Source organism: Thamnophis sirtalis, unplaced genomic scaffold (genome assembly GCF_051295495.1).
Source record: "Thamnophis sirtalis isolate CommonGarterSnake01/CBP01778 unplaced genomic scaffold, rThaSir2_p1.2 scaffold_3, whole genome shotgun sequence".
Classification (NCBI taxonomy): domain Eukaryota; kingdom Metazoa; phylum Chordata; class Lepidosauria; order Squamata; family Natricidae; genus Thamnophis; species Thamnophis sirtalis.
In genome coordinates, this window is record NW_028261383.1 from 31,213,180 (window position 1) to 31,227,273 (window position 14,094).

Below are 14,094 nucleotides of genomic sequence, written 5' to 3' on the forward strand. Positions count from 1 at the left end.
GTCTGACAACCAATCAAAGTACACGCTCAAGATCAAAGGCCAGAGAGGGCATAAAACCAGGGACTCAGCATCTCAGTCCTTCCTTCTTTTCTCCACCAACATTGAAGCATGTGATCACCTTTTCTGTTCAGGACTCAAGCCATGTGGTCCTGTCCACCATTAAACTATCTTTCCAAACAGCCTCCATATCTCCAGTGTCTTTTCCCCCACTTGGAGCCGAACCCAGAAGGACATTTCTTTCAACAAGGGTTATAAATGGTGAAACTCAAACGAAATATATTAGAAGGGGAAATAACATAAAGAGAATTGTACCGATTTGAAACTGCTATAAGAAGGAACAGGAAGTTCCAATGTCTTGTGTAAATGTAGTTGATGTCTAAGTTTTGTTTTTGTGCATTTTGTACGTTTGAAAATAAAAAATAAAGAAAGAAAGAAACTCTCCATTTGGAGGTCCAGAGATGTATTTATAAAACCAGAAACTGTTTTGATTCGAAAGAAAGAGAGAAGTAAAGAAAAAAGAAAATAAATCTTGAAACGACTCCCTATTTGGAGGTCCCAAGACATATTTATGTTTTGATTTGCAACGGCCTGTTTTGAGAGAGGATGGAAAGTTTCCACAAACGGGCTCAGGGGCTGCCTTGAAGCATCCGGGGTTTGATTAAGAGTTCTGGGTAGAAAAGCTGCCTTTTAACTTATCTGGGGCTGATCTCCGAAAACGCTTGATTTGCAGGAATCGCTGCAAATCAGAAACTGAAAGTAAGAAGGCTGCATAAAAAGGATTCGCGGCTGCTTGGACTTTCACATCGCAGACACTCGCAGAGCGAATAGTCAGTTTTGACTCCTGTCCAGTGTGAACTTCAAAAGCAAAGGTTGCCCACGTGAGTTTTTTTTTATGCTGGTTCTCACGGCTTCTTTTACAAACAGACGAGAGTCCAGAGGGTTGGGTCCGTTAAGGGAACATAAAACTCCCCCCTCATGGAGTGGGAAATGCAGAGCATCGCGGGGCAAAGCCAGAGACGGGCTGCTTTTCTGGTTATGGACGGTGCTCTCAGGGAAAGCCGTGAGGGGATGGAGGCAGAGTGTGAAGCGGAGGAGGGGGCGTCCTCGCGTGAAATGGGGGGAGACCCAGGAAGCCAGGATTCAGCTTCAAATTATATGCTACTGAGCTCCACAAGGTGATGTCAATATTCATATTTTCAGCAGTAGTTCAAAACCAGCTGAAAAAGCAGCGCTCAGAGCAAGGACGCGTGTTCAGTTTGGAAGCAGATTGTGGTGAGAATGTACCATAATTTAACCTTGTTTCTCTTCACCGTCTAACAAGGAGGCTCCAAGGGTGCCTTAAATCCCACCTGTGGATGAAATCTAGTTATACTTCAACTCTTAACAGATTCCTGGGTGTCAGAATAATCTCTTGAATCAACATCAGAAAGGAATGGAAGAGAGTTTTGGAAGAAACAAGATAGCTCTTTTGCTTCTCTCCTTTATGCATTCATATACTTAGCTATTTGTTTAATAAATGTATAATAAGCCAAGTTTCTCTTGGGGGAGGGAGGAACTTACCTTGAAAGAAGTGAAGTTGTTTCCAATTAATATACTGGAAAGCTTGAATTTATCTGGGAAAATATTGGGATACACAGGTAATTCTCAGCTTAATCACAATTGAACCCAAAATTTTCATTGCTGAATGAGATGATTGTTGAGTTTTGTCCCATTTTGTGATCTTTCTTCCCATGGTTCTGCAAGTGAATCATTGCAGTTATTAGTAACACTGTTGGTAACTTTGAACACCGCTGTTCAAATGTTGACTCTGAATAACTATGATTTCATGGTTTTGGCGTGCTAGGCAAATAGAAAATATTACTTGTATATTGGTCTGCATTTTTTCTTTATAATTTCTGTTTTTTTTCTTTTAGCTTTACTGTTTAGTTTTTTTAGTCATATACGAGTATAAGATGCACCTTTTTCCCTCAGAAAAGAGGATGAAACTCTGGGTGCGTCATATACACTGAATACAGCATTTTTGGCCTCCCGAAACCCGCCCCCTTTGCAAAAATGGCCATGCGATTTTTGCTTGTTTTTGGCCCTCCCTCCTCAGCCCCCAGGAACACTCTGTAAGCCTCCTAAAGGCTATTCATGCCCTTTTTTGACAAAAAAACAGGGCCTTTTTTGCGGGGGGGGGGGGAAGGGCCATTTTGGGGAGGTCTGCAGAGTGCAAAAACTTTTTTTAATTTGCCTCTTCAAAATCTTGGTGCATCTTATAGTCTGAAAAATATGGGTAGCTGTTTTCAGTTATTGGATTGAAATATAAAAATATAGTATTCATTCAAATACTGGTAAAACAGCAACGTATCATAACAAACAACATTTAATTAATGTTTATTAAATTCATATTTGATTAATATTTTCTCTCCAGATGTGTTGAATTTAATTCTAATGAATGTGGCCATTGGGTTGACTTGGGAGCTATAATCCAACATTTCTGAGAGAAGCAAGTTAGGAACAGGTGAAACAAAGGTCCAGAACTGAATTTCTAAATCTAATTCATGAAAATGCAGCAAGTCACGCCAATTTTGCATTGTAGGAGATAATGAAGCCTTAGGAAGCGTTTCATCAGCCTTGAGTCCCTTTCTGCCCACAAGAGATCAGCCATCCTTCAATTCCATTCACCTTCATCTACCACCAATTTGCCTTAACCATTAGTAATTCAGATTCTTGTGCAGAGTGTTAGCATGCAATAAAATTGTATCCGTTTCAACTGCCTCAGCTCCTAATTTCCTATGCTTCACCTGCAAATTTTTGAAAAGGAAATTGGCGTCAGTAAAAACGTTATGACTGTGTTATCCTGGATGTGGCAAAGTCTTCTAGAAATTATAAGTTCCCTGGGATCTTTTCCAACCCAGGTATTCCAGAGACTACAATTTTGACCATTCAACTTTTCCTCTTTTTTTGTTTTATCCAGGCCGAAATGGCTCTCCAGCCCAAAAGTGCACTTGCTGCACAAGCCGTAATGAACATCAGCAAAGCAGAGGAAGTCCGAAAAGAGACAGAACTGATGATGAAGCCCCATGCGAACTGGGAGGAGTACCTGATGCCTGGGCCCATCTCCATCGCCATCTTAGGAGAGCTGGCTTGCATTGCTGCAGGACAAGGAGACTTTGCCATCAATCTTGCCCCACCCCAGGGAGGCTACAAATATATCAGGTATCCAGACTCCTTCCAGGCTTCCCTGATGCAGGTGAGCAACAGTGGTTGGCATGCCTTCAGCACTGCCCACAAGAATATGGACGGCATCCGGCTCCTTTCTATGAGCGTCCCTGAGCAAATCAAGATGGTCATCAAGACCTTATTCCAGGATGACCTTACCTTGATAGATGCCTTGCTCCCTGGACAACTGTCCAGCCTGAAATCGATTGCAGACGAATGTTCTTCTTTAGCTAAGGCAGTTGACAATAAGTTCAATGATGTCATCTGTCTGATTGAGGAACTCTTGGAGGTGTGTACAAGTTCCAAATCGCAGTACGAACAAGGGCTGGCAGAAACCAGACGTGCCTTAGAAGACCTGAGACTAAGAAAGGAAGCAGCTGAAGATGCCAAGGTGAAAGCAGATGAATATTACAAGGAAATAAAGAATAGAATGACCGAAACGTTTGACGATTATAGAAAAGCGATCGATAGCATCCCTACCGGCTGGAATGCTGTAATTCTGGAATTCACTTCAACTATACGAGAAACCTTGACGGTGCCGATTGCCACTCTGACATCCTTTCTCAGCTTTAAGGGAAATATGTTGCCTAGTCCAATCAACTGCAGAAGTGAGGAAGACTGTGGAAGTGAGGATGACTTTATAGCCATGAACAATATCTGTGCCCTGTCAGCTCAAATGTTGGCATTGGTGGACGCTCTTAAAACTGTGGTGGATGACGAAGGTAACATTGACATGGATCTCCTCTACAATAAAAAACACAATGAAATCAAAGCCACTTGGACCAAAAAGAAATCTCAGCATCTGTTAGAAAAAATTAGAAAAGAAAGAAAGTGCAGCATGAAAAAATTAGCAGTGAAAATATGTAATTACATAATAGAAATTTCCAATATATTAATTGCAGTAGTAGAGTCAGGGAACATAAACAAGAAGGAACTGTTAAAGAAAATGAATGTTCTCTCACATGATATCATTATTTTCGATAGCAGAAGCAAATCCTGTCACCGCATATCCCCTTTTGGTCCCATGGCGCCAAATATGGCCAAATCCCAGAAAAACGTTCAAGAAGAGTCGACGTCGGCAGTGAAAAACAGTGTTTTGAAAATAGAGCAAACTAAAGAAATGCTGAAGATGAGCCAAGAAGAATACCAGAAAAGTTTCGACAACTTAAAGCAGCAGAATAAGGATTTGCTGGATGTGCTCAGTGAAATGAGGAAATGTGAAACAAAGGAGATTGATTTTGAAAAAGCCAAACAGATGCTGATCAAAGGCCTGGATGCCATGGGAAGAGTGAAGGAGCAGTGGGAGAAAATGGTGCGTTTCTTCCAGATGATCTCCAACCTCATGGACTCCTGTCTCAATAAACGCCTAACAGAATTTGTGAAATCCGCTGAAGATCTTCCCAAAATTCCGAATTACTCCCACAGAGACTTCGTCGTAGATATGATCTATAAGCAGGCCTTCAACGCCTCTAACATAGCTCACCTGGTGCACATGATATCCGATACCTATACTGAGGTGTCTTCAAAGTACCTGATGGATCAAGTGGGCAGCCTGAGTAGGCTGATTTCCATGGACCCTTCCGATCCCAAATTCCGAGTGGAGCGTCTCAAACTAGCGGACGGCTGTGACAGTGCCCGACAAGCCATAGAGGACCTGGTCATTAAGCAAAAGAAAGAATTCGAAAATAATATCCATGCCAGAGTGGCAAAAATCAACTCTGAGCTGAAGGCTGTCTTGCCGGAAGTGCCCGAAGCAGAGAGAAAAGCTATTGAACATAATGTGCAAAAAGGAATGAGGGAAATCACCCAGGATGAAGCTGATCAATTTATGTAGGATTGTCTTTTAACCCGTGAGGGAAATGGAGGCTGCCTAGGCTCTTCTCTATTGTTGTATTTCCCTCAGAGTAATAGAACATAAATTGGGCCATTCGGTCATCTTGTGTTTGGTAAAACTAGAAAACCAAGAAACAGCTAGAGATATTGTCTTCAGGAACCATTCAAAAATCATGTTGGCCAATCATTTCTGAGGTGGAGGCTCATGTTAGGTTCTACTAAATGCTTCTGTTTTCATTTCTTCTTTATGCATCAGTTACATCTTCTCTCATCTTCTCTCATTTTTTATGGACCGATACCTGTTTACCCTACCATTCCTCTCTTTTTGGGCCATTTCTAGTGGAGGAAAAGCTGAAGTGTGTCTTGTATGCTTCTCTTGTTACCATAATTTGTGTGTCTATGATACAGAAAAGGGTTACAGTATGTAGCTTGAAATCAATATTAAAAAGGTGTCCAATTTCATTCATCGCTATTAATTCTGTTGTCATTGCAGGTTTCCCTCATTTTGATCAAGTATGAATCAATCTCAATCTCTCCCTCCCCCCCCTCTCTCATACACACATCCATGTGCACACATGAATGGGAGGATGAATAAAATGTCTCTATTTTTCTTCTGGGATTGGCAATTTTAGCCCTGTATTTCTTTGGAGATGTTTATCAATTAACAGAATAACAGAGGGAGCTTGGAGGTCTTCTAGTCCAACCCCCTGCCAGGTCCAACTTCCTGATCTGTCATCTCTTACAGAGATGATTGTTTGGATTACTTTGCCCACTGAAATATAAGTGATAAATATCTTCCTGGTTTCTTGAGTCCATCTAACATCTTTTCATGTTACTAATGTCAGTACAGCCCGTGAATGGTTAGATTCTAACAGCCACTCCTAATTTACTTTCTGCAAATAAACTTTTAAGATAGCAAAACTTAAGAACCAGGGTTTTTTTTATTCTACTTTTTTTGAGAAGGGATCCCTTTTCATCAAAACCAAATGGTAAAAATGTACCTTACAGAAAAGAGTGCCAGTTTAGAGAGATATTCTTTAAGTACTTATAAATGGTAAGTTTCCAGGAAATCAAGAGAAAGAGGTTGACCAATCATCCAGGATGAACAGAGTAATTAAGTATTGAGTTTTGGGCTAGACGTTGCAAATAAGAATTTCTTTTATTTGTTTAATCATGCTATCATTAACTGCTAATATACTATGTTTTTATATATATTGTTGTAATCTTAAATCAGTTAATATGATTTTTATCTTTTTGCCTTTGAGTTGTTACTTTTACATTTTAATATTTGTCTGTTTTATTTGATTCATTAAGAGTTTTTCTGCCACACATAAGAAATATGTTAATCATCTGAAGTTATGCTAAACATTATACTAAACAGCATCCTACATTACTTGCTTCTATGCTAGAAATAGTCAATAAATGTCTATTGTCTAAAATTGGCCTGGGTTTAATATCTTCTTGACATAACATACCATAACATTAGAGATGAGAACATAGCAGAGTTTCTAAATGTCTATGATAGGAGTCCTCACACTTTTTAAACAGGGAGCCAATTCATTATCCCTCAGACTTTTGGGGGCCCAGACCAGCTGGGGGGGGCATGGCTATGTGGTCATGTGACTGGGTGGGCGTGGCCAATTTAGCGGTCCATTTTGCCTTTGTCCTTCCTAAGCGGTACTTGCTCAACCCAAGGAATCTATTTAATAAGACCCCCCGCCTTCCAGAAGGAAAAAAGAGTGCAAACTTTCTTGCCACTTGTCTGACTTCATTAGAACAGCAGCTTCAGGTTCCTTAAAATAGATTCTCAGAGTCATCCAGGTCATGGTTTTCCCAAAGGTGCTTTTGCAAGGGACAACTGGACTTTCTCTGTTTTTCTTTGAAGACATTTCGTTGGATGAGAAGCGAAACGTCTTCGAAGAAAAAGAAAGTCCAGTTGCCCTTTGAAAAAGCACCTTTGGGACAGCGACAGTGTGAATATTAGGGGCGGAATACATTTCCACCATCCTTTTTACCAGATCTTGAAAACAAAAATATACGTGGGAAGGATACAACGATATGGATTTATTTTCCTTGATGGGAAGGAAACTAAAGGATGTTTGGTAAGGCATATTTTTAGTGGTAAAGGTTACAAAAAAAATAACCATAATTAGCGTGCAGAGCTCTCTATTTCCAGGTAAGGCTCCCTCACCTGGCGCTTGGTAGGAGGCAGTTGCGATTGATGGAAAGTCGAAGGACCCTTTGTGTCTTTGGTTTGGAAACAAAGCTCTTCTTTCTAAAGAATGGTAATCCAAAAGAGAAATTTTCCAGCCTCAAATATGCAATGGGAAATCAATCTCAGTCTTGCATGGATTGCACTCTGTACATGGAGAAGACAATGAAGGAAATCTTAAGGCAAAATTGGAGGGTTGAAGTTGATGGACAAACCTCGGGGAGTCGTAAAATACGGTGTGTAAAAGTATTACAAAAGTTCTGAAAGCTGCCTATTCTCTTGTGAAGCTTTGCACGCTCCATCTGTCAATCATCATCCCCCTCACTGTTAAAATCAGAGGGCTGGGTGGTTACTTGAGCTACAGGAAAACATGGATCCAGTTTGGCCTTGTAGTTAAGGCACTAGGATAGAAAGTGGAAGACTCTTGAGTTCTAATCCCACCTTCAGCACCAACACTGGCTAGGTGGTTTTGGACTAGGTGATTGTGAGTTTTAGTCCCTTTTGGACCAACCCCTACGTGATTGTGAGTGCTAATCCCACCTCAGGACTGAAAGCCAGTTGGGTGACTTTAGGCCAATTACCAGGAGACTGTGAATTTTAGTCCTGCCTTACCCATGAAAGCCAGCTGGGTGGCCTTGGCCAATCATTCTCATTCAACCCAACCAGGGGTGGAAAGAACCGGCAGCAACCCACCTCTGAACCCAACCCACCTGGGGAGAGGTGGTGGTATGGGGAAAATAGGAGGAAGGAGTATTGTGTGTCTTCCCCGCCTTGTGTTATTTGTAAAAACAATAAAGACGGGCTAAAAAACTATCAATCAATGAAACCAAATGCCAGCAATAAGTTCTCTTTCTGATCATTCGCAGCTGTTTTAGAAAGACACTAAGTTAAGGTGACCATTTTTAATAATTTGTCTCCGCGTCCCGCGGTGTTTTAAAAAAGTCCCAATTTTTGTAGAAAGGGTGCCCCGCTCCTTTTGGCTCCACCACATGGCTTCCTCTTGCAAACATTTTCACTCATTTTTCCAAGTCTATCTTTGTCTATAGTGGCTGCGCGCCAGGAGGGTGGCCTGTGGGGCTGGAGGCTGCGCGCCGACTGCGTGCTGCCGAGCACTAGCAGGAGTCGCGGGGCGGGCTGGCCGAGCGGCCTCGCACGCAGCTCGCCTCACCGCCTGATGGAGGCTGCCCAGCTGCTGGCGCTGCTGCGCCTCTGCTCTGCCGCCAAAGATGTCACCGCCACCACCTCGCCGGCCCTTCTCGCCCAGAGGTCCACCGCCCAGGAGCCGCCCGAAGCCTTCCAGCCCACCTGGGGCAAGTTGGCCGCGGTGCAGCCGGTGGTGGGCATCAGCCAGAGGGTGAAGATGAGGCCAAGCGAGAAGAAGGACCTGGGCATGCTGGGCTACGTGTGGGCACCCCTTCAATTCCCCCCTCCCATTTTTCTCCTTGAGTATTGAACTAGGTGGTGAGTATTTTAATTTGTTGGGCCTAGAATGTCTTATCAACTTCCGTAGACCAAATTTTTAATCAAGAACACACACACACACAGACCCCCGGGGCAATGGTGTCCCACTTTACCAATTTTAAAATCTGATCACTTTACACTAAGTGCCTGTAGCGATATTTCGGAGTCCATTATATACTGTGGAGTTCAATGACAAATTTTGATTTCTCTTTCATGTTAAGAAAAGTCTAGAAATTTATAGCCCATTCTGACCTTGTTTCTTTCTTTTGCTGAACAAAAGAAGGGGGGAGGAATCTTCCCACAGCTGCAGAGAGCCCTGCCTAACATTCCAGAGTTATCTCGCCAAGTCATGCCGTCTCCTAAACTGGGAATACAAGGCCAGGAAATCTTGAGGCCGAATTTTAATAAACCCCCGAAAATTGCTCACTAAGATTGACCCTCCGCACAGGCTCAGCACAGTGCACCAAGGACCTTGGAGTATCTCCGCTGCTTGAAAATGGGGTTCCCAGGAAACAGGAAAAAAGTTGGAGAGAAGAAAAGGGGGTTAGAACAGGTAGCCATAGAATTAAATATTGGGGGGGAAAGGGCGAAGGGAGAGAAAATTAGAGGGCATAGTTACAATGCAGATTCAAAAGTAAGTGAAATAAAGGAATTAAAAGAAGTCTATGGGAGACAACAACAAAAAAGCTAAAAATTTGGATAAGGGGGAAAAGATGTGGGATAAAGGGAAAGGAATGTAAAGCAACATTTTATGAAAATACCTTATAATGTGTATGAATATCAGAACTATAGAAGTTGGATAACTGCTCTGTATGTGGTGTGAGACAGAAGGATCATGTCTTTGAATATTAGAATGATAGGAGAAGGGGGGAAGAGGGGGGGCTAAAATAGAGGCAGAAATAAGAGGGGAGGAAATAGCAAAAACAGATGTTAAGATTGTTTGCAGAATTTGAACCAAAAATCCAAAGACGAGTTTCGGGGTGAAGGAATAAAGTTTCTTTTATTCAAGGAATATTAATTTGAAAACGGTTTGCAAAGCGTTGGTGGGTCTCACCCTGACTTCACCTGAGTCACAAAGGAGAGCCACACCAAATTCAAAAGTGAAACAGTAGTTATAGCCTCCCTAACTCCTCCTACTCCTCGTCAGCTAGTCTGATGGGGGTGGTTACAGACCAATCAGAGACAATGATTACCCTATCTTTTACCTTATTTGGGAATACAATTTTAACCAATTAGCCCCCGGCATCCCTCTGGCCAATCAAGCAATCACATTTTTCCCGCTCAATTCATAGCCACTCCTCTTACAGTTCATTGTTCTCCTCTCTCCAATCAAGTATTTACATACCGTATATACTCGAGTATAGGCCGACCCGAATATAAGCCGAGGCACCTAATTTTACCACAAAAAACTGGAAAAGTTATTGACTCGAGTATAAGCCTAGGGTGGGAAATGCAGCAGCTACCGATAAATTTCAAAAATAAAAATAGATACCAATAATGCCATTGCCCATTGAATAACATATACAGCCTGCCTGTGCCCATTAAATATACAGTAGCCATTGTAAAAATTTGCTCTGCATAACAAATTATTATCACACAATACCGGTGTATTCAATGAAATACTTCACTCACCTCCTGATGCTGATGTCCCGCTGTGATGATGATGTCCCGCCTCCTATGACACACGGCACAGTGATTCCTATCATTGGATCACTGTACCAGAGGAGGTGGGACATCGCTATGTGGCTGCTTGCCATAACAAGGAGGAGGTGGGACATCGTTGCAGAGTGGCAGGAGGGGGAGGAAGGGGAATCGTAAGATAGCCCTGCATTACATTAGAACGTGAGGAGGGGGGATGGTGCGGTGCACGCTGCGCGGCAAACTGACACAGAGGGAGGGGAAACTCAGGGGCGCTGGGCCATTCACGAGCGTCACCCAGCGGCATGGCCCCACCCCTTTTTCTCCTCCATTTCGGGCAAATTTTTCACTGACTCGAGTATAAGCCGAGGCGGCTTTTTTCAGCTCAAAAAGTGGGCTGAAAAACTAGGCTTATACTTGAGTATATACAGTATTCCTTCTCTCCGCCATTACCTAAAGGCACACACGTGGTATAGCTCCCCCTAGGGGACTATTTCAGTAAAATATAAACACTTTATATTATTTTATTACTCCAATTCCCCCATTTCTTATTTGGTGATTTGTTTAATATTTTCTTTTATTTCTTTCAATCTTTCTTTCTCAATTTCTGTATTTTCCATGGGGTGCAAAGTTTCCATGCGTTCTAATAACTGAATTTGATCTCCAATCTCCTTCAATACCATTACAGATTTTGCATTTTGTTGTGCTTGGAGTATTCCATTTACTGAGCTTGTTACAATATTTCGTATTACTGGGATTAAGCAAGGTAGCATCATAAGTCCAATAAAAATCAAACCTACCATAAATAAAGCCTGCTTCCAATTTCTAAAAATACCTCCCAAAAAGCCCACTTCATCTAACAGACCAGTCCAGGTTTGTGAACCACATTTTCGGAAGGCTATCATATCCATTGCTCTACATACATCTAATGAAAGCTCCCATTTTTCTTCTTTGGTGACCACCGTATGATTAAGATATTTTAGTAATGCTGCCCCAGGTTGTCCACTAATAATTCCCAGTCCAACCCACAGGGTCACATTATACCTTGTGAGTAGGCCTGGGTTATGGCAAGTAATGCTCTGTTCTTTCTTTTTTTCCATGGGGGTTTAAGGGATAGGCTGGTTGATGACTCCGAGCAGGTTCCCACAATACTTTACACAACCCCTTCCATCCTGGTTGTAAATACTGACTCCTGGTATTATCACATAGAAAGTGGAGATTCTCAGTGCCTTCCCCTTCCGTGCCACAACCACTGAACCACAAGGCCTTCCCTATCCAATAGCACCTTGAGTCTCCCCTGGTTGCATTTTCACACATCTGGGTGATTCCACTCATCCACTCTCTACTTTGATTTTTACAAGTCCAAGCTGGATCTCTCTGAGTTTGCCTTGGTGTTACCTCCAGAGTCAGATTACATCCATATTGGGCAGTTTTCCAGTATTGGAACTCTCCCTTTTGATGTCCCCCACTTTTCAAACAGATAACCATACTAACGGCTCTATTCTTTCTCTGCAGGGAGCGTCTCCTAATAGCCGAAGCAGTCAGCATCCACGAGGGGATAGGAGGAAATTCGAAAGAACTTGGGGAGACCACTAAAGAGCTTGTGTTTAAATAGTCTTTCTCCTTCCACATTGTACAAGTATATCTTCCTATAGTCTCTCGGTTTATTTGCAAATATAGAGTGGTTTGACACTTACCCCCTCTCTTTTGTGTTACCACTATCCAACTTTCCTCCTGACCTACTTGTTGCCAGTTTGGTTGTAACTTAGATTCATACCACCAAATTTTGGGTTCAAAGATCCAATTCATGGGAAAACACTCACTCTCCTTGTCATTATAACACCGAATTTGTGTCCAAGTTCCATCAGGTTCAAAGATTCTAGGCGGTTCAATCCATAATTCTCCCCCAACCGCCACTAGGGTTATATTCAAAAGGATATAAGTCACTGTTTTTTTTTTGTTTTTTTAACACCAGCTTCAATGGTTCCTTTTGAAAAGGCTTTCCATGTTTCCGACTCCTCCAAGTTGGCTCTCTTCGCTCTGGTGTAGTGGGTCCAGCCTTTTTCTTTCGTCCGGATGGCAGTGTCTGTGGTCAGCAACACCAGGAATGGTCCATCCCACTTTGGCTTTAGGGAATCGTCCTTCCAAGTCTTTATCCACACCTGGTCTCCCACTTCAATGGAATGTACTTTGAAGCTCAATGGAGGAGTCTGTATTAAATAGCCCGCTTTCCTGAAAGAATCAAAAGTCTGGGACAGTATTTGCAAGTATTGTATCAACCCTTTGTCTTTACTAGGTAAATTCCGCATTCGTATCCCAGCATTCCTCAGTGGCATTCCAAATAATATTTCATAAGGTGAGACTCCCACATCCCTCCTGGGTTGTGTTCTTATCCTAAACAGGGCTATTGGCAAAGTTTTCATCCAATTCATTCCTGTTTCTAAATACAATTTCGTTAACATAGTTTTAATCTTTCCATTCATATTTTCCACCTTCCCACTAGAGGGCGGATGCCATGGACTGTGTAGGTCCCATTTTATTCCCAATACATTAGCCACTCCTTGAGTAATTTTCCCCGTGAAGTGTCTTCCCTGGTCACTATCAACTCTCTGAACAATCCCATATCTTGGTATAATATGTTCTAATAATAATCTAACAACAGTTCTAGCAGTTTCATCAAAACAAGGGTAGGCTTCTACCCATCCTGTCAGATGATCTATAATAACTAACAAATACTTATATCTTCCCACTTGTGGCATTTCAGTGAAGTCTATTTGTATATTTTGGAAAGGATAGAGCGCTAAAGGCCTCCCTCCCTTTTGTTTTTCCCTTAATTGATTTCTATTTACCCTTTGACAAATTATACATTTTTGAGTTACTTGTTGTGCTGCAGTATAGACTTTTACTCCTGCATATATTTTTTTTAATACTTCATCAATCAAAGCCTGAGTTCCGCAATGACTCCCCTCATGTAGTCTTTCAAAGATTTGTCTCATGAGGGAGTAATTGAGAATTTGTCTCCCATCTGGTAACCACCATTTTCCATCCTCATCTTTTGTTCCCCCTATCTGTTTAATTTTGTTTTCCTCTCCCTCATTAAAAATTGGTGTCTCCTTCATTTCAAATACATGGGGAATCATAATTTTGATTTGTTCAACAACTTCATTCATACCAGCTTCTTTAGCTTCCTGGTCTGCCAACCTGTTTCCCTTCTTCTCAACCTCATCTCCCTTTTGGTGTGCTCTCAAATGCACTACAGCAATTCTATGGGGCAGGGCAAGGGCTGATAACACCTCCTCGATTAGTTGCTGGTGGATCAGGTCCTTTCCCTGGCTTGTCACATATCCTCTTTCCTTCCAAATCTTCCCAAAGGTTTGTACCACTCCAAACGCATATTTAGAGTCGGTGTAAACCGTTAAATTTGATTTTTCCCCCAATATGAGAGCTCTTTTCAAGGCGTACAATTCGGCTGCCTGTGCAGACCAATGGTTTGGCAATCTCCCCCCTTCCAGAAGAGCCCATGTGCCCTCCTGGATTATAGCATATCCATTTTGTCTTTTCCCTTCTACCACTCGTGAAGAACTATCAATATACCATCTTTCTCCTTTTTCCACTGACTTTGATTTTTGCCTGCTTATCAATTTTTCCTTCCCTTGGCATCACACATACAGAGGTTCGAGATGCCCCGGTGTCTACCAAGAAGGTATATTCCTGAGTCCCCACCTCCAAATTTATCAAGGGCTCCC

At 42.1% G+C, this 14,094-nt stretch overlaps 1 protein-coding gene across 3 annotated transcripts in view; it reads left to right on the forward strand.

Moving 5' to 3' along the window:
• LOC148047831 (uncharacterized) overlaps window positions 1–5,979 on the forward strand; it is a 37,691-nt gene extending 31,712 nt beyond the window's left edge. Inside the window, exons 1-2 of one of the 3 annotated variants that reach the window (XM_087708512.1) lie at window positions 723–878; window positions 2,960–5,979. In XM_087708512.1, the coding sequence (XP_087564638.1) occupies window positions 2,966–5,038 (2,073 nt within the window). In that variant the 5' untranslated portion in view covers window positions 723–878; window positions 2,960–2,965 and the 3' untranslated portion in view covers window positions 5,039–5,979. Of the gene's footprint in view, window positions 1–722; window positions 879–992; window positions 1,176–2,959 lie in introns of those variants that run through there. The other 2 variants (XM_087708513.1, XM_087708514.1) reach the window with 2 other exon arrangements.
• Window positions 5,980–14,094: the final 8,115 nt, after the last annotated feature.